Raw genomic sequence first — 22,827 nt, 5'->3', positions numbered from 1 at the left:
AAGGCAGGAGGAGAAGGGGGCAACAGAGGTTGGACGGCATCACTGACTCAATGGACATGAGTTTGAGCAAGCTCTGGGATTTGGTGAAGGACAGAGAACCCTGCATGCTGCAGTCCATGAGGTTGCAGAGTCAGACACAACTGAAAGACTGAACTGAACTAAACTGTGCTGGGTCTTTGTTGTTGTGGAGGCTTTTTCTCTAGTTGTGGCAAGCAGGGGCTACTCTATGGTTGCAGTGTGCTGGCTTCTCATTGCAGTGGCTTCTCTTGTTGCAGAGCATGGGATCTTGGGTGTACAGGCTTCAGTAGTTGTGGTACATGGGCTCAGTAGTTGCAGTTCCTGGAGTCTGGAGCACAGGCTCAATAGTTGTGTCACACGGGCTTAGCTGTTCTGAGGCATGTGGGATCTTCCTGGACCAGGGATCAAACCCAGGTCTCCTGCACTGGCAGGCAGATCCTTTACCATTGAGTCACCAGGGAAGCCCTACTATAGATTTTTTAAAACAATTTGATTTATAATTCTGATCATTGCTTTCTAAAACATAATGTAGTATATGTATTTTTCCACATTGTTAAAAATTCTTCAAAAATATTTTAATGATGCATCATGTAGGTTTGCTGCTGCTGCTGCTGCTAAGTCTCTTCAGTCGTGTCCGACTCTGTGCGACCCCATAGACGGCAGCCCACCAGGCTCCCCCGTCCCTGGGATTCTCCAGGCAAGAACACTGGAGTGGGTTGCCATTTCCTTCTCCAATGCATGAAAGTGAAAAGTGAAAGTGAAGTTGCTCAGTCATGTCTAACTCTTCGCAACCCCATGGACTGCAGCCTACCAGGCTCCTCTGTCCATGGGATTTTCCAGGCAAGAGTACTGGAGTGGGTTGTCATTGCCTTCTCCATCATGTAGGTTTATCATAACTTATTTAACTCTTTTGGATAAGGATACAATAGCACAGTTACACAGGTAGTTGTAGAAGTCCCGGAGAAGGCAATGGCAACCCACTCCAGTACTCTTCCCTGGAAAATCCCATGGACAGAGGTGCCTGGTGGGCTGCAGTCCCTGGGGTCGAGAAGAGTCCGATGTGACTGAGCAACTTCACTTTCACTTTTCACTTTCATGCACTAGAGAAGGAAATGGCAACCCACTCCAGTACTCTTGCCTGGAGAATCCCAGGGATGGAGGAGCCTGGTAGGCTGCCGTCTATGGGGTCGCACAGAGTCGGACATGACTGAAGCGACTTAGCAGTAGCAGCAGCAGTAGAAGTCCCAATAGGGGATTACGGATAGAGAGGGAAACCTAGGAAACTTTGGGAGACCACTGTAAGTTAATGAGAGTTCAAGAAAGCTACTGGAATGTCCTGGAATGAAGTAGGCTTGCTTAACTATAAAGCTATAAGTAAAAGCCCAAGATATGTCCTAGGCCATTAGGAAGTCCAGACATCAGGTGAGTTATTCTAATTAAAAGGTTGTGGATTGAGTCACAAGCAGGATTTTGGCCAAGTCTGAGTTCCAGGCACATGGGTTCAAGTCCCAGTCTGAGTTTTGGCTGGATTCAAGTCCCAGAACATGGGTTCAAGCCCAATAAGATAAACGGTTTCAGCCCCATAATGCCTAGGCTATTTCTAAATATTTTCACTGTTAAAATAACACTGTGGTTAACATATGTGTCTACACTTCATTTTTAATTTTTAGAATTGATTTTTAAAAGTAGGATTACAGAATCAAAGGGCTCAAACATCTTTATACCCCTTATATTACCATTGACTTCTCACATGTTTCCACTGAAGCTGTTTCATCTTACTCTCCTTTGTGAACCCCTTTTAAAAATTCTAGATATACTTTATATACAAAATTTACCCTTGTGCAATGTATAATTCAATGAGCTTTAGTGTAGTCACAAGGTTGTGCAATCATCACCACTATCTAAATACTGAACATTTTCATTACCTGCCAAAGAAACTCTGTGTCCAGTATTGGTCACTCTCATTCTTCTTCCCTCTAGCCCCTGGCAACTATTAATCTACTTGTGGTCTCTATCCATCTACCTATTCATTTATTCAACAAACATTTATGGAGTACCTCTTATACATCACACAATCTTCTAGATATAAAAGATATGTAAGACTTCTACGGGAAAAAGTATAAAAGAGAGAGGTGTTAAAACAATCTAAATAAATAGAGAAATATGCCAAGTTCATGGTTTAGAGTTCATTATTTAGTAACAATGTCAATTCTCCCTAAAGCAATTTATAGATTCAATGCAATCCTAGTCAACACTCTTAAAAATTTTGTGGTACTTACAAGCTTAACATTTTTAGGGATATACAAAAAGCCAAAGAGAGCGAAGGTTCTTTTGAAGAAGAAAAAGGAGTTGTTCTGGAAAACCAACATCTATTATAAAGCTATAATAATTAAGATAGTGTGTTATTGACATATACCCAATCAAGAAAAGAGAGAACTCTGCAGCAGATATTGACACTGGATGCCAGAGTGTATCAACGCTGGATATCTGATAATAGGAGTGAAATGGGAGGGAAGAGTACAGGGTACAACCTTTAAAAGAATGACATAGCCATATGACACGATAAAAACTGGTTAGAACTGGGGCTTCTCTGGTGACTCAGTGATAAAGAATCCACCTGCCAATGCAGGACACATGGGTTCGATCCCTGATCCAGGAAGATCCCACCTGCCGTGGAGCAACTAAACCTGTGAGCCACAACTATTGAGCTCATGTGCTGCAACTACTGAAGCCATGCACCCTACGGCCCATGCTCTGCAACAAGAAAAACCATGGCAAGGAGAAGCCCACCCATCATAACCAGAGAGTAGCTCCCACTGACCGCAATTAGGTAGAAGACCATGCAGCATCCTCAAAAATAAATAAATAAAATTACTTTAAAAAACACTGGTTAGAACCAACTAGGTCCAAGATGGCAGAATATTTGACTTCCAGTGGACCTTGAGCCTCATACATTCACTGTAATACCCTGACACACCCACCAGCACCATGACAGCTCTGAGGCTGACCATCAAAGAGGAAAAAATGGGCATTGGCCCAATCCCTGGAAATCTCCGCTCCTTTCCCCAAATAATTAAAATAATTCTCCCACTAATTAGCCTGTGAAAAACTAACCATGCCATATTTGGGGGCCTCCTGCCTTCTGAGATGGCCCACACTCTATGGAGTGTGTTTCTCTCTAAACAAGTCCACTTCTTACCTATCACTTTGTCTCTCACTGAATTCTTTCTGTGATGAGACATCAAGAACCTGAGCTTCATTAAATCCTGAGACCAGGTATGTGATCTCAATTAAAATACCATGGGTTCAAGTCCCAATCTGAGTTGTATGGTTTCAGCAGTAATGCAATTTATCAATAAATAGTGCCAAACAATCAGGAATCTGTATAGAGAAACCAGTAAAACTGGATCCACACTCATATTTAAAAGTCAATCCCGGGTGTATTATAGACTTAAATGTGAGTGGCAAAACAAAAAGAACATAGCAATGGCGATATCTTTAGAAATTTGGAGTATAAATGTTCTTAAACATGAGAAAGAAGCATAACTGCAAGAAAATTTTATATTGGACATCACCAAATTTAAAAATTTCTACTCATCAAAGGATACCTTGATAAGTGAAAAAGGAAACAACAGAGTAGGAGAAAAATGGGCAAAAGATCTGAATAGCCATTTTAAAAATTCCTAGTCAATTAGTGTGTAAAGCAGTGTTCAATCTCTTTGATATCTGGAAAACACAAATTAAAATCACAATGAGCTATAACCATTTACTCACCAGAATATGTTACCTAAAATTCAAAACCTTTCGCCTATAGTTAGTGAGGATGTGGCACATTTGGAACTCTTATACACTGTTGGTTGGTATGTAAAACCATTTTGAAAAACAGGCATGTGTAGTAAAGTTGAAAATACACATCTAGGGGCTTCCCTGGTGTCCAGTGGCTAACACCCTGTGCCCCCAGTGCGGGGGGCCTGGGTTTGATCCCTGGTCAGGGAACTCCATACCCCATGGCGCCACCAAGTGTTCACATACCACAACTGAGATTCTGCATACTGCAACTAAAGATTCCGCATGCCACAACTAAAAAGGACAATAAATGCTGGAGAGGGTGTGGAGAAAAGGGAACCCTCTTACACTGTTGGTGGGAATGCAAACTAGTACAGCCACTATGGAGAACAGTGTGGAGATTCCTTCAAAAACTGGAAATAGAACTGCCTTATGATCCAGCAATCCCACTGCTGGGCATACACACTGAGGAAACCAGAAGGGAAAGAGACACGTGTACCCCAATGTTCATCGCAGCACTGTTTATAATAGCCAGGACATGGAAGCCACCTAGATGTCCATCAGCAGATGAATGGATAAGAAAGCTATGGTACATATACACAATGGAGTATTACTCAGCCATTAAAAAGAATACATTTGAATCAGTTCTAATGAGGTGGATGAAACTGGAGCCTATTATAGAGAGTGAAGTAAGCCAGAAGGAAAAACACCAATACAGTATACTAACGCATATATATGGAATTTAGAAAGATGGTAACAACAACCTGGTGTACAAGACAGCAAAAGAGACACTGATGTATAGAACAGTCTTATGGACTCTGTGGGAGAGGGAGAGGGTGGGAAGATTTGGGAGAATGACATTGAAACATGTAAAATATCATGTAAGAAACGAGCTGCCAGTCCAGGTTCGATGCACGATACTGGATGCTTGGGGCTGGTGCACTGGGACGACCCAGAGGGATGGTATGGGGAGGGAGGAGGGAGGAGGGTTCAGGGTGGGGAACGCATGTATACCTGTGGCGGATTCATTCTGATATTTGGCAAAACTAATACAATATTGTAAAGTTTAAAAATAAAATAAAATTTAAAAAAAATTTAAAAAAATAAAAAGGATCCCACATGCCACCAACTAAGATCTGGTGCTACCAAAATAAATAAATATTAGGGTTAAGGCATATACCCAGAGAAAAACATGGTCCAAAAGGATACATTCACCCCAATGTTCACTGCAGTACTGTTTACACTAGCCAAGACATGGAAGCAACCTACATGCTCATTGACAGAGAAATGGATAAAGAAGATGTAGTACATTTATCGGAGAAGGCAATGGCACCCCACTCCAGTACTCTTGCCTGGAAGATCCCATGAACGGAGGAGCCTGGTAGGCCGCAGTCCATGGGGTCGCTAAGAGTCAGACACGACTGAGCGACTTCACTTTCACTTTTCTCTTTCATGCATTGGAGAGGGAAATGGCAACCCACTCCAGTGTTCTTGCTTGGAGAATCCTGGGGACGGTAGCCTGGTGGGCTTCTGTCTGTGGGCTTCCGTCTATGGGATTGCACAGAGTGGGACACAACTGAAGCGACTTAGCAGCAGCAGCAGCAGCAGCAGCAGCACATTTATATCATGGAATATAACTCAGTCATTTACAAAAAATGAAATAATGCCATTTGCTGCAATGTGGATGGACCTAGAGATTGTCATAGTGAGAGAAGTAAGTCAGAGGAGAAATATCATGTGATATTTACATGCAGAATCTAAAAAGAAATAATACAAATGAACTTAATTTACAAAACAGAAACAGACTCAGGGACTTAGAGAACAAGATTATGGTTTCCAGAGCAGGATTGGGGGAAAGGATAGTTAGGGAGTTTGGGATCAACGTGCTATACTTAAAATGGATAACCAACAAGGTCTAGTGTCTAGCACAGGGAACTCTGCTCAATGATATGTGACAGCCTGGATAGGAAGGGAGTTTGGAGGAGAGTGGATATACGTATATGTATGATTGACTGAGTCCTTTTGTTGACCACTTGAAACTATTAGAACATTCTTAATTGACTATACTACAGTATAAAATAAAAAGTTAAAAAAATACACTTAACTAGCAATTCCATTCCTGAAGAAATTCATGCTCAATTGTACAAGGCTACATATACAAGGAAACTCACAGTAAGACGGTTTGTGATAACCAGATATAAGAACATTGATAGTGGTGATGAATTATACCATATTTCCTATTTAGAAAACTATACATCTTTCCCCACCATGTGACCTCCATGCCTCCTGTAGAAGGGTTATGCATACCACCTAATTAGCTTTTGGTTTGGACATGAGATATGCTTTGGCCAATAAACTATGGGCAGAGTAGACATGTATTAGACTCGTGAGTTTCTTTCAGAGCTATTGCTTTTATCTCTTCCACAAAAAGGCATGTCCTAAACAGAGTTTGCTGCTTTATTCTGTGTCTTGGAATGAAAAAACACATAGAAAAGAACCAAAGCTGATACAGTTTACAATATCAAGAGCATGAAACAAGAGTTTGTTATTGTAAGCCAGTGAAATTAAAGGGTTGTTTACTACAACAAAATTAATACACAACAATGGGATAGCTAAATTCTGGTATATACCAAAATGGGATATCATATAGCAATGAAAATGAGACATACACTCACACAATATAACAACAAAATAATATTGAATAAAAAGAAGCCAGATACATGGGAGTTTCCTGGTAATCTAGTAGTTCGGATTCAGTGCTTTCACTGCAGTGACCTGGGGTTTAGTCCCTGGTTAGTAAACTGAGATCCCACAGCCCCCTCCCCCCCAGAAAAAATATACAAAAGAATATATCCAATGTGATTTCATATATATAAAGTTCAAAAACAGGCAAAGCTACTTGCCTGCTAGAGAATTCATAGGTAGAGGGTGACACTGTCAAGAAAAGCAAGGACATGATTGCCATAAAATTCAGAATAGTAGTTATCTCTGGGGATGGGGAGTTGTAATGGGAAATGGAAACAAGGTAAGGTTCTATGCTACTGGCAATGGGCTAATTCTTGACCTGGGTGATCATTTCAGATTTTTCTTTAAACAATGCATTTCTATTATATAAATGCTTATTTCACAATAAAAAAAATTGTAAAAAATTCCCTGCCATTGCTCATTAATTCCTCTAAACCTTCTTTTAAAGTTTCCAGTTATCACTCTCACCTGGAAATCACTATAAATTAATTTCGTAATTGAGATTTCATAAGATGCTAGCTTAAAATGCTTTACTGACTGCCCAATCTAGAATATCTAGTACTTCTTTTCTTTTTGTTCCTGGAATTTAAAATCCAAAAACCCCCCAGAAAACCACTCACGCCAATCTGGCAATGTCCACTATTTATAATTAATCACTGCTGTTGATTAGTCAGAATTCCTTCATCCTTTAAAGGCTTGCACATTTTTTCTTTTTAAATATTTATTCCACTATTTTATTTAAGGTTGAGATCATTGTTGCATGATGATTTCCAGGAACATTTTTTGAAATTCATGTATTTATTCCTCATTCTTCCCTAATTCCTATTACTTATTTAGCACCTGCACTACAGATGGAAATGAAAGAAAATAAAATGATACACTGTTGAGATTTTAGAAAAATTACAATAAAGAGAATATTTAACCCATGTAATATAATGAGAAGCACTATTTATTAATGGGCAATGCTTTGATTTCCATGTTGTTTTTTAAACATTTTCAGTGAGTCATATGATAGTACTGCTGTTTACAGTTCAACATGACTGGGCCTTTTTCCCTCCTTACTGAAGGGAAATTTTCAATGGACATTCAGCTTTTTAGTCACCTGCTTGACTTTAATTTTCTAATCCCTCCTTGGTTATAAAGTTTTGTCTAATTTTATTAGATATCACTCCAAAGACCACCTCCCCTCCTAAAGTTATAATTCATTAATATATTCAATACCATTTTCTTGGTATTGCAACATCCTTGCAAATTATCCTCATATAATTCCAACTGCATCTCTGAAAACAAGTTTCTCTTATACCTCCAGGCATTACATGGGTGGCAGGACACAGATATGACCACACAAATCCATGAAATATAATTTCCTGTCTCTGGGAGAAATCATAGATGATTGCAGTAAGCACTACATGTACCCTCTTAGAATATATTTCAAAAACTATGTGGTACACCCCTATAGCAGTCAGGATCTAACCAGAAAAGCAGAAAGCACTCTAAGTATATGAAACAGAGGGCATTTAATATAGGAAATTTATTACATAGCTAATGGAGATAAGCCAAGAGTGGATGGTGAGGCAGTCCCGGAGATTATTAACAGCAGGAAGACTCTACTACACCTAGACTGGAGGAACAAAAAGCAGCAGCAGTGGGCTTCCCTAGTGGCTCAGCGGTAAAGAATCCACCTGCCAACACAGGAGACATGGGTTAACCCCTGATCTGGGAAGATCACACATGCCACACAGCAACTAAGCCTGTGTGCCACAATTACTGAGCCTGTGCTTTAAAGCCTGGGAACCACAACTCCTGAGCCCAGATGCCACAACTACTGAAGCCTGTGTGCCCTAGAGCCTGTGCTCCGCAGCAAGAGAAGCCACTGCAGTAAGAAGTCCATACACTGCAACTAAAGAAAAGCCCACACAGCAACAAAGACCTAGCACAGCCAAAAATAAATAAATAAATACAATTATATATATATATATATATTTATATTTATATTTTAATGAAGAAGTGGTATTACTGGGGCCAGGATCACCTTGTAGAAGTTGAAACTATGGCAGGCCTGTCAGGCTGGTAAAGAAGCCATGGAATAGATGCAGTCAATGTTGGAGATACCACCCAGGGCAGAAAGATAGAGATATGAATAGCTTTGCTTCTCACCCTACAACCTTCTACTAGAGCTTCCCATCAGCCATAGCTAGCTGAGAAACAACAGAGCAGGAGAATAAGGAAAGGGCAAGAAATGGACTTGGGTGACAGGGGGATTCAAAGAAGTCTTACCACTTGTCTCCAACTAGTCAAAGGGCTACCACTTCGGAAAGGGAACAGATTTATTCACCATGGCATGATGGGAGGATCGACAGATGGAAAATTCAATAAAATGAATTTCATTTCAAAATAAGAATATGTCACAATGGTGTGATCACTCACCTAGAGCCAGACATCCTGGAATGTGAAATCAAGTGGGCCTTAGAAAGCATCACCACAAACAAAGCTAGTGGAGGTGATGGAATTCCAGTTGAGCTATTTCAAATCCTGAAAGATGATGCTGTGAAAGTGGTGCACTCAATATGCCAGCAAATTTGGAAAACTCAGCAGAGGCCACAGGACTGGAAAAGTCAGTTTTCATTCCAGTCCCAAAGAAAGGCAATGCCAAAGAATGCTCAAACTACCACACAATTGCACTCAGCTCACACACTGGTAAAGTAATGCTCAAAATTCTCCAAGCCAGGCTTCAGCAATACGTGAACCGTGAAATTCCAGATGTTCAAGCTGGTTTTAGAAAAGGCAGAGGAACCGGAGATCAAATTGCCAACATCTGCTGGATCATCGAAAAAGCAAGAGAGTTCCAGAAAAATATCTATTTCTGCTTTATTGACTATCCCAAAGCCTTTGACTGTGGGGATCACAATAAACTGTGGAAAATTCTGAAAGAGATGGGCATACCAGATCAACTGACCGGCCTCGTGAGAAATCTGTATGCAGGTCAGGAAGCAACAGTTAGAACTGGACATGAACAACAGACTGGTTCCAAATAGGAAAAGAAGTACATCAAGGCTGTATATTGTCACCCTGCTTATTTAACTTATATGCAGAGTACAGCATGAGAAGTGCTGGGCTGGAAGAAGCACAAGCTGGAATCAAGATTGCCAGGAGAAATATCAATAACCTCAGATATACAGATGACACCACCCTTATGGCAGAAAGTGAAGAGGAACTAAAAAGCTTCTTGATGAAAGTGAAAGAGGAGAGTGAAAAAGTTGGCTTAAAGCTCAACATTCAGAAAATGAAGATCATGGCATCTGGTCCCATCAGTTCATGGGAAATAGATGGGGAAACAGTGGGAACAATATCAGACTTTATTTTTGGGGCTCCAAAATCACTGCAGATGGTGATTGCAGCCATGAAATTAAAAGACGCTTACTCCTTGGAAGAAAAGTTATGACCAACCTAGATAGCATATTCAAAAGCAGAGACATTACTTTGCCAACAAAGGTCCATCTCATCAAGGCTATGGTTTTTTCAGTGCTAATGTATGGATATGAGAGTTGGACTGTGAAGAAAGCTGAACGCGAAAAATTGATGCTTTTGAACTGTGGTGTTGGATAAGACTCTTGAGAGTCCCTTGGACTGCAAGGAGATCCAACCAGTCCATTCTAAAGGAGATCAGTCCTGGGTGTTCTCTGGAAGGACTGATGCTAAAGATGAAACTCCAATACTTTGGCCACCTCATGTGAAGAGTTGACTCTGGAAAAGACTCTGATGCTGGGAGGGATTGGAGGCAGGAGGAGAAGGGGACGACAGAGGATGAGATGGCTGGATGGCATCACCGACTCGATGGACATGAGTCTGAGTGAACACCAGGAGTTGGTGATGGACAGGGAGGCCTGGCGTGCTGCCATTCGTAGGGTCACAAAGAGTCGGACACGACTGAGCGACTAAACTGAACTGAAATAAAAAGAAATACTTAATATGAGGAACATTTTGCCTTGGAAAGTGGTGGTCCTGGAGTCCATAATTTTGTAAACATTTTGAAATATTACTAACAGACTGTCATTAAAAGTCACAGGAAAACAGTGATAAAATCTATGTGGTGGGTATAGGTGTTCTCTATAAAATCTTTTGATTTTGCTGTATGTTTGAAATTTTCTTTAATAAAATGTTGGAGAAACATCACTGAGCTCAGTAAGAGAGCTAGGCCCACAAAGTGGGATCATTTGTTCATAATTGTATTTGTTATTTCTTACTGAGTAAAAAAATATCCCCAAAATTACTTGCCTCAAGCAGCAAATATTTGTTATCTCATAGTTTTTGAGGATTGGGAATCCAGGATCAGTTTAGGTGAATGGTGATGGTTCAGAGTTTCTCATGAGGTTGCAATCAATTGGCTGGCAGGGGCTGAGGTCACCTGAATGCCTGACTGGGGAAGATGCACTTCCAAACTCACTCATGTGATTGTTCGCAGGACATAGTCTCTCACAGGCTACTGACTGGAGTTTTCCGTTTGTTGCCAGGTTGACCTCTCTCTGAGACTGCCTGAGTGTTCTCCCAACATGGCAGCTGACTTTCCTCAGGACAAGTGATCTGAGAGAATCCCCAAGGAAGCCACAGGATTAGACTTCTCAGTGGAAATACACATATATATCTAGATTCTGGGACGATGGCAACAGTGATTATAGTGGCATAGTTTCTGTTTATTTGTTTAATGTTTTTCTAATTTATTTATATTTATTTTTGGCTGCACGAGGTCTTCCTTACGATGAACAGGCTCTTCGTTGTTGGGCTCAGGCTTTCTCTAGTTGCAGCAAGTGGGGGCTACTCTCTAGTTGCAGTAGGCGGGCTTCTCATTGTGGTGGCTTCTCCTGTTGTTAAGCATGGACTCTAGGGCTCCTAGGTTTCAGAAGTTGTCGCACACAGGCTTAGCTGTCTTTGCAGTATGTGGGATCTTAGTTCCTGGACCAGGGATTAAAACCATGTCCCCTGCTTTGGCAGGCAGATTCTTGACTACTGGACCACCAGGGAAATCTCAGTGGCTCAGTTTTTATATCTTCCCCAATTCCCATACAAAAACAGAATAATTAGACAACAAAACCCAAGGCCTTTGAAAAGTATTTACAACAAAATTTATAGCAAAGTATCCAACTGTGGACCTAGCTGTCTTGTTGAGTTCAGTGATGTTTCTCTGACATTTTATTAAACTAAATTTCAAACATACAGCAGGTGAAACTACAAGCAGATGGGCCCAAATCACTAAGAGCCACTAGCATTCATATAAGAGAAAAAAGAGGGAAACAATGGAGCATCTGACAGACTTAAGAAGAAACCCCTAGAATAGCCAATAGGTATTCACTTGAAAGTGGTAAGGGCCAATTTGAAAACAATGTCTGAAACCCAGAAGGGTTTTGCCCATTACAACAGCAAGTGAGTGTAAGGACCTCACAGTATGAAGTCGATATAGGCTGGAGAAGTTCAGACTCCCATATTCTAGAAAATAAACAACCATGGCTACTTCCTAGCACAAAGTCCCACACCGGAGAGAAATTGCTGGAAATGAAGTCAAAACTGAACAGGGCAGGTAAAACAAAACAGAAGGAAAGAGAAGCTCCAGATAAAAGTGGGATAGGAAAAAAAGAGCCAGAAAATCTCAAAAAGCAAACCAGCATAGATTTAACATTATACAAAAACAACAAAACAGGGAGCTCTGTGAAGGCAAAAAACCAACTGAACCAAGCCTCCTAAAATTTTAGGAAAACTAATTTTACATAAATAAGGGCAACAGAAAAGTGTGCCACTCAAATCCCGTACAAGTTTATTGTAAAAAAAAAAAAAAAAGAGAGAGAGAAAGAGAGAGAGAGAAGAAGCAGAATAACATACCAATGAAATCATGCCAGAAAGACACAGTCAAAAAACAGATCAATACTCTAATGGACTAATGCATAAAATGATAAAAGACATTAAACATATATGAAAAAACACAAGAATTATAAATATTCAAAAACAAAGTGATATAAGCCCCCCAAAAGAAATACCATTAAAAAAATAATTTAAAAAATGACTAAACTAGATGCAACACAGGAAAAAATCAACACAAGTGATATTTTAAGAAAAGCAGGATGAAAAGATGGTACATTATTTAAATAAAAAAGGAAGAAATTTAAAAGATTTGAGAGAAGACAAATATTGAAGACAGGCAAATAAAATCCAACACATGGGTAAAAGAAGTCTTCAAAGAATAAAAACCAAACAAGGGAAGAGAGTAAATACGAACAATGTTACTCAAGGTAGCATTTCTGTTCTGGGCTCTTGTCTAACACTAGGAAATGAACTGTCTGAGGAGACACATGTGCTGACAAAGCAAGAGATTTTACTGGGAAAGGGCACCCGGGTGGAGAGCAGTAGGGTAAGGGAACCCAGGAGAACAGCTCTGCCACATGGCTTGCAGTCTCCGGTTTTATGGTGATGGGACTGGTTTCTGGGTTGTCCTTAGCCAATCATTCTGACTCAGAGTCCTTCCTGGTGGTGCACACCTTGTTCAGCCAAGATGGATGCCAAAGAGAAGGATTCTGGGAGGTGGTCAGACAGGTGGTGTCTCCTTTTGACCTTTCCCGAACTCTTCTGGTTGGTGGAGGCTTATTAGTTCCTTGTTCCTTACCAGGACCTCCTGTCGTAAAAAACTCATGCAAATAGTTACTATGGTGCCTGGCCAGGGTGGGCGGTTTCAGTCAGTGTGCTTCCCCTAACATTTCTAGAATAAAAAATAAATGAATTAACTTAAAACTACACATTGGAAAAGCATACAGTGTACCTGAAAATGATGATCCAGAGTGACCAACACCAAGATATAATCTAGTAAAACTATTTGGCTTTAAAGAAAAAGAAAAAAAAAATACTTTGGGCATCTAGGCAAGAACACCACGTGACATAAACTTCGAAATATTAGACTAGTATAATTGACTTCAATAGCAACATTTTGTGCCAGAAGAAAATGGAGTATATATTTAAGACACTCAAGAAAAGAATATATGAATCAAGGATTTTATATCCAGAAAAACTGATTTTTTACATCATCAGGAGACCCAGAAATGAGAGTTCGATCCCTGGGTCAAGGAAGATCCGCTGGAGAAAGAGGTGGCAGCCCACTCTAGTATTGTTGCCAAGAAAATGCTACAGACAGAGGAGCTTGGTGGGCTACAGTCCATGGGGTTCCAAAGAATCAGACACAACTTAGAAACTAAGTAACAACAGGAACTCAGGCATTATTGTTCCCATGAGTCTTTGCTAATGATTCTACTAGAGGAAGAGCTTCAGACAGTCAAAATGACTAGAGTCACTGACAAAAGAACCAGTGGTAAACATTAATTACATAGCTCCTTGTAGAAACTAAGACTAAATGAAGATAAGAGATAGATTGTAGTATGTAACAGCTATATGATCTGACAATGTAGATATAACATGATAATCAAAAAATGTGCAGAGGATGAGGACAACACAGGCAGAAAATATTTTCAGTAATCATAATTTGGTGGTGGTAGTGGTTCTAGGATCACTATTATGAAACTTCTGTATGTATAATACAATTATCAGAATGGTGCTATTTTTAGAGAGAAGCTAGGAACTGTGATGGATTTGGGGCATCTGAAGGATATACTAAGATGGCTGGCAAAGTCCTATTGCGTGACCTGGGTGATTTCTACAAGGGTGTTCATCTTATTTCAGTAAGCTATTGAAATGCCTATCTCCTAAAAGTACTTATAAATCCAAAGTATTAACTAAAGAAATCTTTAAGATAATTTGTGGTTAATGGTGCAGTCACTTTGAAAAAACAGCTTGGCAGTTCCTCAAAAAGTCAAATGTATAGTTACCATGGATGGATGGATGGTGTGTGTGGATTCAACCCATGTCTCTTGGGTCTCCTGCATTGGCAGGTGGATTCTTTACCACTGGAACCACTGGGAGCCCCTTAGTCACCATATGATACAGCAATACCACTCCTAGGTAATGAAAACATGTCCATACAAAAACTTAAACATGAAAGTTCATAGCAGTTTTATTCTTAATAGCCAAAAAGTAGAAAAAAACCCTAAAAGTCCATCAACTGATGAATAGACAAAACATGGGATATCTATATAACACAGGGTTATTCAGCAACAAAAAGGAATGATGTACTGGTACATGCTACAACATGAATGACCCTTGAAAATTTATGCTAAGTGAAAGAAGCCAGCCACAAAATTACACATGGTATATGATAGCATTTATACGAATAGACTGTTGGTTGCTTAGGTCTGAGGAGAGGTGTGAGGGAGGTGAGGAGTAACAACTAACAGGTATGGTGTTTCTTTTAGGGGAGAGAAGATGTTCTAAAATTAGATGTGGTAGTGGTTACAGAACCCTGAGGATATACTAAAAAACTGAACTGCATACTTTCGTTTTTTAAATATTTATTTATTTATTTTTGGTTGTGCTAGGTCTTCACTGCTGCGCACTGGCTTTCTCTAGTTTCCATGCACAGGCTTCTCATTGTGGTGGCTTCTCTCATTGTGGATCATCGGCTCTAGTGTGCACAGGCTTCAGTCATTACATCTTGCTGGCTCTGGAGTGTGGGCTCAGTAGCTGGAGCAGATGGACTTAATTGCCCCATGCATATTGAGTCTTCCTGGACCAGGGATCGAACCAGGTCCCCTGCATTAGCAGGCAGATTCTTAACTACTGGACCACCAGGGATGTCCTAAATTGTACACTTTAAATGGGTGAATTGTATGGTATGTCAATTATATCTTGCTGCTGCTGCTAAGTCACTTCAGTCGTGTCCGACTCTGTGTGACCCCATAAACGGCAGCCCACCAGGCTCCCCCGTCCCTGGGATTCTCCAGGCAAGAACACTGGAGTGGGTTGCCATTTCCTTCTTAGAAACAGTTTGTGATTGATATGTTTATAGTAAGGGTTCATCAAACCACAAGTGAATTATTTTCTGGTTTACATGAATTTTCTTCCTATTTGTCTTCTCCTTCTTGGTATCTGTGAGTATCTTGTTCTCCTTACCCTCCTTTTAAAATGTGACTCTCATTCCTTTTCTTTTATATTCCATACTCAAAACCTAGAAAATATGGTACATGTCCGATAACTTCAAAGACAATTTATATAGTAATACCCTCCAAAGCTCTCTAGCATAGATCTTTTTCCTGCTCTCTATCCCCATATATTCAACTACCTATTAGATATAACAATTTCAAAATTCCAATGTATCCTAAATGGGACACATGTAAAAACCAACTTACTATGGAAGCTCTATTCCTCTGACTGCCCTCTCAATGGATTCTGTCTATAAATGACATCAACTTTCAAATAGATATTCAGAACAGAAACCTGGGAATCAACCAAGACTCTTCTTGTTTACCACCCATATTCAATTGGTCTTTCAGTTTACTCTACTTACTAAATATCTTTCAAAAGCATATTCCTCATTAGCTTACCAACTTCTATATCCCTATCAAATGCAAACATTCAACATTTCCCCCAATCAATGCTAGAGTTTTTGTACAAGTCTCCCTCATACTATTCTTGCCCCTTTTCAGTCCATCCTCAAACCAGAATGATCTAAAATCTACATTTCTGATCATCTTAGTTTCTTGTTCATAATTTTTCAGTGATCTCCTTTAGTCTACAGGATAAAATATAAACTCAACAATACAAATCCTCAGGGCCCTCACATTCTTTTTGCAAATTACCTTTTCCCCACGGTGGACAATGTTGGCAAAAAAATAAATCAAGGTGCCCTGGATGGATGGATTTATGACATAAAGTCAGTTATACCCTCTCAGGATTTTGAGTCCTGAATCAAATTACACAGAGATAGAAAAAAATGTATTGGCACCCACTCACTCTGACAGACAGTTGAGTAGTTCCTGCTGCCTAGAATTTGCAGCTGCCCCTGATTCTATTTCCAAGCCTAGTTTCCAGCTTTCCCGTCAATACTATGAGCCACTCATCTTTCCAATAAATCCTTTTTGTTTACATTAGCCCAGTCAGTTCTTTTGCTTATGACCAAAAAACCCTAACAGAGGCATGGACCCTATTTCCCAGCCTTACCTCTCACCATTACACCCTATATGTTTTTCTCTTTTATAATAGTGAACTCCTTGTAGTTTTCTTAGCCAAAATGTACCCTGCCCCCATCTCTTATGAAGCCCTTTGACACACAACACAATTGCAAGGGCAAGTGCTATCTCCTATCCAAGGCTACTCTGCCTCCTCCAACCCAAACCCCACCAATTCACTGGTATACCTTAAACATAACTATTATTTCAATTATAATATTCTCTTACTAGACTCTAGGTTCTTTGGGAGTGGGGACTGTGTCTTTATCTCTGATTCCCCAGCACCAGCCCAGTGCCTGGCTCCAAAACGAATGCACAAATGAAGCCTACTATGTGAGACACTACACAGAGGAAGCTTTACAGCAATGGTTCAGTGTTATCTCTTTTTTAAAGCCAAGTATGAGTACATGCTATTCATGCATGCAATATCTTCATTTTACTTCTTTTAAGTTCTCCTTCTCAGAAAGAAGGATTAAGCACGAGTTTCCTTTCCTCTATCAAGATTTTGCTATTACATTGGCTTCTTAAAAAGCAAACTGTGGATGGCATCCCAACAAGTTACACAATAATGAAGAGAGTTTCTTTCCCTTTTCTCCCTCATTCCTGGAACTTGCCATTTTGGCTCTTCCTAAGGAATGTTTTCTTTAGAATGTGTTTCTATTACAAAGCTTTTATTTAGCCATCAGGTGGCTTTCAAGTTATAAACAGTAATGCTCTTTGGGGAATTTGAGAACTCCAGAATGTGGAAGTATCTCATACGAACCAGAGAGGCTATACTGTTGCTTTGTGGAGCGATCAGTAGCACTGCGCTTAAGTTACTGGCTCTTCTGGTTTGCATTACAATTAAATGCTTTTTATCCATTGTTCTATATGTACCAGTTTACACTCTAGTTCATTGAAGAAAACAGAGGAAAATAAAATATTTAAAGCATTGGGACTTTCCTCATTGTCCAGTGGTTAGGACTCCATGCTTTTACTGCTGGGGCCTGGGTTCAATCCCTGGTCGGGGAACTAAGAAAGATCCCAGAGCTGTGCAGTGTGGCAAAAAAAAAAAAAAAAAATCTTAAATGGCAAGAATACACAGAAGAACTATACCAGAAAGATCTTAATGACCTGGATAACCACGATGACAACACCAAAAAATGTTCGAACTACTACACAATTGCACTCATTTCACATGATAGCAAAGTAATGCTCAAAATTCTTCAAGCTAGTCTTCAACAGTGTGTAAACCTAGAACTTTCAGATGTACAAGCCAACATCTGCTGGATCATAGAAAAATTGCCAACATCTGCTGGATCATGGAAAAAGCTAGAGAATTCTAGAAAAAAAAACATCTGCTTCACTGACTACACTAAAGCCTTTGACCGTGTAGATCACAACAAACTGTGGAAAATTCTTAAAGAGATGGGAATACCAGACCACTTTACCTGCCTCCTGAGAAACCTGTATGCAGGTCAAGAAGCAACAGTTAGAATCAGACATGGAACAATGGACTGTTCCAAACTGGGAAAGGAGAATGTCAAGGCTATATACCGTCACCTTGCTTATTTAACTTATATGCAGAGTACATCATGAGAAATACCACGCTGTATGAAGCGTAAGTTGGAATCAATACTGCCAGGAGAAATATCAATAACTTCAGATATGCAGATGACACCACCCTTCTATGGCAGAAAGCGAAGCGAAATTATAGAGGGCTTCCCTGGTGGCTCAAACGTTAAAGCGTCTGCCTGCAATGCAGGAGACCTGGGTTCGATCCCTGGGTCAGGAAGATTCCCCTGGAGAAGGAAATGGCAACCCACTCCAGTATTCTTGCCTGGAGAATCCCACGGACGAAGGAGCCTGGTGAGCTACAGTCCACGGGGTCGCAAAGAGTCAGACACAACTGAGCGACTTCACTTTAACTTGATGAAGGTGAAAGAGGAGAGTGAAAAAGTTTGGTTAAAATTCAACACTCAAAACTTAAGATCATGGCATCTGGTCCCATCACTTCATGGCAAATAGATGGGGAAACAATGGGAACAGTGAAAGACTTAATATTTTTGGTAAAAGGTAAGGCCACTCTTACCTTCTGAGATGGCCTACACTCTGTCTGTGGAGTATGTTTCTCTCTAAATAAATCCACTTCTTACCTATCACTCTGTCTCTCACTAAATTCTTTCTGTGATGAGACATCAAGAACCTGAGCTTCATTAAATCCTGAGACCAGATGTGTGATCCCAATTAAAAGAGTGGGTTCAAGTCCCAATCTGAGTTGCATGGTTTCATGGCCATATAAATTTTGGAATCATCCTGTCAATTTCTATGGGGCTTCCCAGGTGGCGCTAGTGATAAAAAAAAATCCACCTGCCAATGCAAGAGATACAAGACACAAGTGTTCTATCCCTGGGTTGGGAAGATTCCCTGGAAGAAGAGATGGCAACCCATTCCAGTATTTCTTGCCTGGAAAATTCCATGGACAGAGGAGCCTGGCAGGCTACAGTCCATAGGGTCACAAAGAGTCAGACATAACTGAGTGTGTCAATTTCTATATAAAGCCTGCTTGGATTTTGACTGTGATTGTAATAAATCTATGGATTTGGAATAAATAAATAAATATATTAGAATTTGGGAATAATTTACATCTTAACAGTACTGAGCCTTCAGTGGTATTTTTCATTTATTTATGTCTTCTTTAACTTCTTTCAGAAATATCTTGTAGTTTTCAATACACATCTTGCACATGTTTTATTAAACCTATCCTTAAAGGTATCATGTTTTTGTACATGATTGTAAATGGTATTTTTTAAAATTTCAGTTACTAATTGACCATTGCTAATATTTTTTTATACTCACAATTTTTTTTATATTGGCAGTATACCTTGTAATATTGCTAAATTCACTTATGGATTCTAGTAGCATTTTGTACATTTCTTAGGATTTTATGTGCACATGATCATGTCTTGCAAAAATAAATTTTACCTTTAAAATTTCTAATCTATAAGCTTTTTCTTGCCTTATTGTACTAGTTAGTACTTACAGTACAATTTTAAATTGAACTAGTGAAAGCAAATGTCCTTTCTCGTTCTCCATTATATGGGGAATACATTCAGACTTTCATCACTGTAAGTGTGATGTTAGTTTTTCTCCCCAATTTTAAAAAATGTGCTAAAGCATATATAAAATTTACCATCTCATTCATTTTTATGTGTACTGTTCACTGGTATTAAGTACATTCATATCATTGTGCAACCATCACAACCATCAATCTCCATAAATCTTTTCAACTTGCAAAACTGAAACTCTATAGCCTTTAAATAATAACTTATAATTTCTTCCTTCCCCCAGCCCCAAAAACCACCATTCTACTTTCTGTCACTATCATTTTGATTACTCTAGACACTTCATAGTTACTTTTTGTGACTGGCTTATTTCATTGACCATAATGTTCTCAAGTTTTATCCATGTCATAGAACATTGCAGAATTTCCTTCCCTTTTAAGGCTGAATAATATTTCATAATATGTATATACCACATTTTGCTTATCCACTCATCTATTGACAGACACTTAGGTTCACCCTTTGGCTATGTTCATAATGCTGCTATGAACATGTGAAACAAATATCTCTTCAAGACTCTGTTTTCAGTTCTTTTGGGTATACATCCAGAAGTGGAATTGCTGGATGATATGGTAATTATGTTTTTAACTTTTTGAGCAACCACCATGCTATTTTCTGCAGTAGCCGCATTTTTATACCACCATCAGTGGTGCACAAGAGTTCCAATTTGTCCACAACCTTGCAAACACTTACTTTCTGTTTTTGCATAGTAGCCATCCTAGTGGGTGTGAGATGGTATCTCACTGTAGTTCTGATTTGCATTTCTCTAATGATTAGTGATGTTGAACATTTTTTCATGTACCTGTTGGCATTTTGTATGTCTTCTTTGGAGGGATGTCCATTCAAGCCTGTTGTCCATTTTTTAATCATTTTTTGTTGTTGTTGAATTTTAGGATTTCTCTATATATTTTGGCTTTGATTCCCCTATCAGATACATGCTATATATATATATATATATATATAACTACATACTATATATGTATATACTATATATATATATAAAAAACTATGCAGGGGGGGAAACCTAAGTATAAACACTGATATTAATAAAAATATTACCTGCTTTTTCAATGTGGTTAGAGAAATAATATATTTTTTCTTCAGTTCAGTAGCTTATTCATGTCCGACTCTTTGCGATCCCATGGACTGCAGCAAGCCAGGCTTCCCTGTCCATCACCAGCTCCCAGAGCTTGCTCAAACTCATGTCCATTGAGTCAGTGATGCCATCTGACTAAATTTAGGGGAAGCCAAATTTTTTCTTAGTTTCCCATTTTCCGAATTCTATTTAATAGCACATTAATTTTAAAATGAAACATGCTTAAAATGTTGGTTGTAAAAAAAATAATAAAATGTTGGTTGTTAGGATTATAAAATGGAAAAAGATATAAAAACACAATAAATGTATTTATGGTATGGTTATGACTGTGTGTGTGTAGAGATAGAGAATGAGAGAAAAAATTGACAGAAAAGTGCCAAAATGTTAGGAAGGGTTGTTTAATATGGGATGATTGTTGAGTAGTTTTTTTCTCTTTATTTTCTAAATTTTCTGTAAGGTGTTTATTGATGTTACCTTTATAAAAAATATAAGTATACCAGGATAATCATCCTCAGGTCCCCAAGTTTGCACTAGGTCTTATCTTGGCTTTCTGCTGAGACTTGCTTCACATCAAAACAATGATAGGCCTATATATAGTGCATTAAAATTCTACTGTGTAATATTAGCATTTACCAAGCCCATAGCCAGATCCCAGGCAAAGCTGCTTCAATGATTTTTCACACTATAGTTGAAAGAACACTGAATGGACCAAGAAGCAAGAAACATTGTTTCTATTCTCAGAGCAGGATCCTTCTTCAGGGAACTATGAACTCAACTCTGTTTCCTAATTCCTAAGGCAAAAGGATAGATTGCTTGTGAGACTCTGTAACTGCAGATCACATATAGAAAGGTCAGCTCATAAAGGTGAGATCTGAGTAGGACAGATGTAGAAACTTGGTGCAGAATGAAGCAAGACTCCAAGAGAGTTTGGGAAAGCAGGCAGTATGATTTATGAACTCTCACCTAGAAAAATACTGAGTAAGAACTCAACGAGTTGGGTCAAGAACCAAAGATTTCCCAAAATTCTGAGCAAACTTTAGACATCTGAGTAATGGCAGAGAGCATTAACAACAGGGCTTGAATCACCCAAGGATTTTTGTACATTCTATCCAGGAAAGGACAGAGTTTCATGGTAGGATCTGACCGCGTGGAATTTAAGTAGGGACCCCAGGCTAGAAGGGAGAAATGTATGGAGAAAAATGCAGTTCCAGTTATATAAGCGTTTCACTAAGAAAATACTATGCTGAAACCCAAAAGTTTCCTTTAGTTCTGGGAGTGAAAGTACTTCTCAAAATAGCACTGTCCAATAGCACTTGTTGAAATGATGGAAATGTTCTGTATTTGTGATATTTAATACAGCTACCCAGGTAGCTCCTGATTATATGGAACTATTGAGTAGCAAGTAGTAGTCACTGGGTTTATGGAAACATATAGCAAGTGCAACTGAATTTTTAATTTTATTTCATTTAATCAATTTAATTTAATTTTAAATGTAAATAGCCACATATAGCTAGTGGCTACCATATTGAGCAATACAACAAAGGTCCAACAGAATCCTGTTGTTCTTTACAGTCATAGAACATAAATAATGAAAAAATTCTTTTTTTAGATATGAAGAACATTACATTTTTCTTTGTAGCCTGTATACAAACATGTATAAATGTGTGTGGTATGGTTCCATAGGTGCTAAATCAGTTCTACATATTTCACAGAAATCCATGCCCTTCCCAGAGTAAACCTAGATTAACCACTTTCTGGGATCAACCTGAAAATGCATTCATCCAAGATGAACCAGAAATCACCTTTGCTCCAAATGAGCTTCTAAACTATGGATAAAGTGAGACACAGCACCCACAGGGCTGAGTTGACAGCTCTTAGGCCTGCCGTCATCTTAAGCTCAGGCCAGATCTGGGCTCTGGGGTTTGGAAGGCACAGCTGGACGTTCATTCAGTGGTACTCACGACAGAATCAATGAGCACAGACAAGG

The 22,827-nt window shown here is 39.2% G+C and overlaps 1 protein-coding gene across 10 annotated transcripts in view; it reads right to left on the bottom strand.

Annotated features, from left to right (window-relative positions):
* The window catches only part of EXD1 (exonuclease 3'-5' domain containing 1), a 75,509-nt gene that overhangs the window by 10,394 nt on the left and 42,288 nt on the right, over positions 1-22,827 (bottom strand). For 2 of the 10 annotated variants that reach the window (XM_086321832.1, XM_086321833.1), the window contains exon 14: positions 14,154-20,975. The exons of the other annotated variants lie outside the window; for them this stretch is intronic. In XM_086321832.1, the coding sequence (XP_086177958.1) occupies positions 20,862-20,975 (114 nt within the window). In that variant the 3' untranslated portion in view covers positions 14,154-20,861. Of the gene's footprint in view, positions 1-14,153; positions 20,976-22,827 lie in introns of those variants that run through there. 10 annotated transcript variants of the gene reach the window in all.

The sequence above is a fragment of the Bos grunniens genome, chromosome 10 (genome assembly GCF_055505025.1).
Source record: "Bos grunniens cultivar Pamir isolate PY7600 chromosome 10, Bosgru_T2T1.0, whole genome shotgun sequence".
In the NCBI taxonomy this organism is placed as follows: Eukaryota; Metazoa; Chordata; class Mammalia; order Artiodactyla; family Bovidae; genus Bos; species Bos grunniens.
This window is presented reverse-complemented; position numbering and strand designations above follow the sequence as displayed.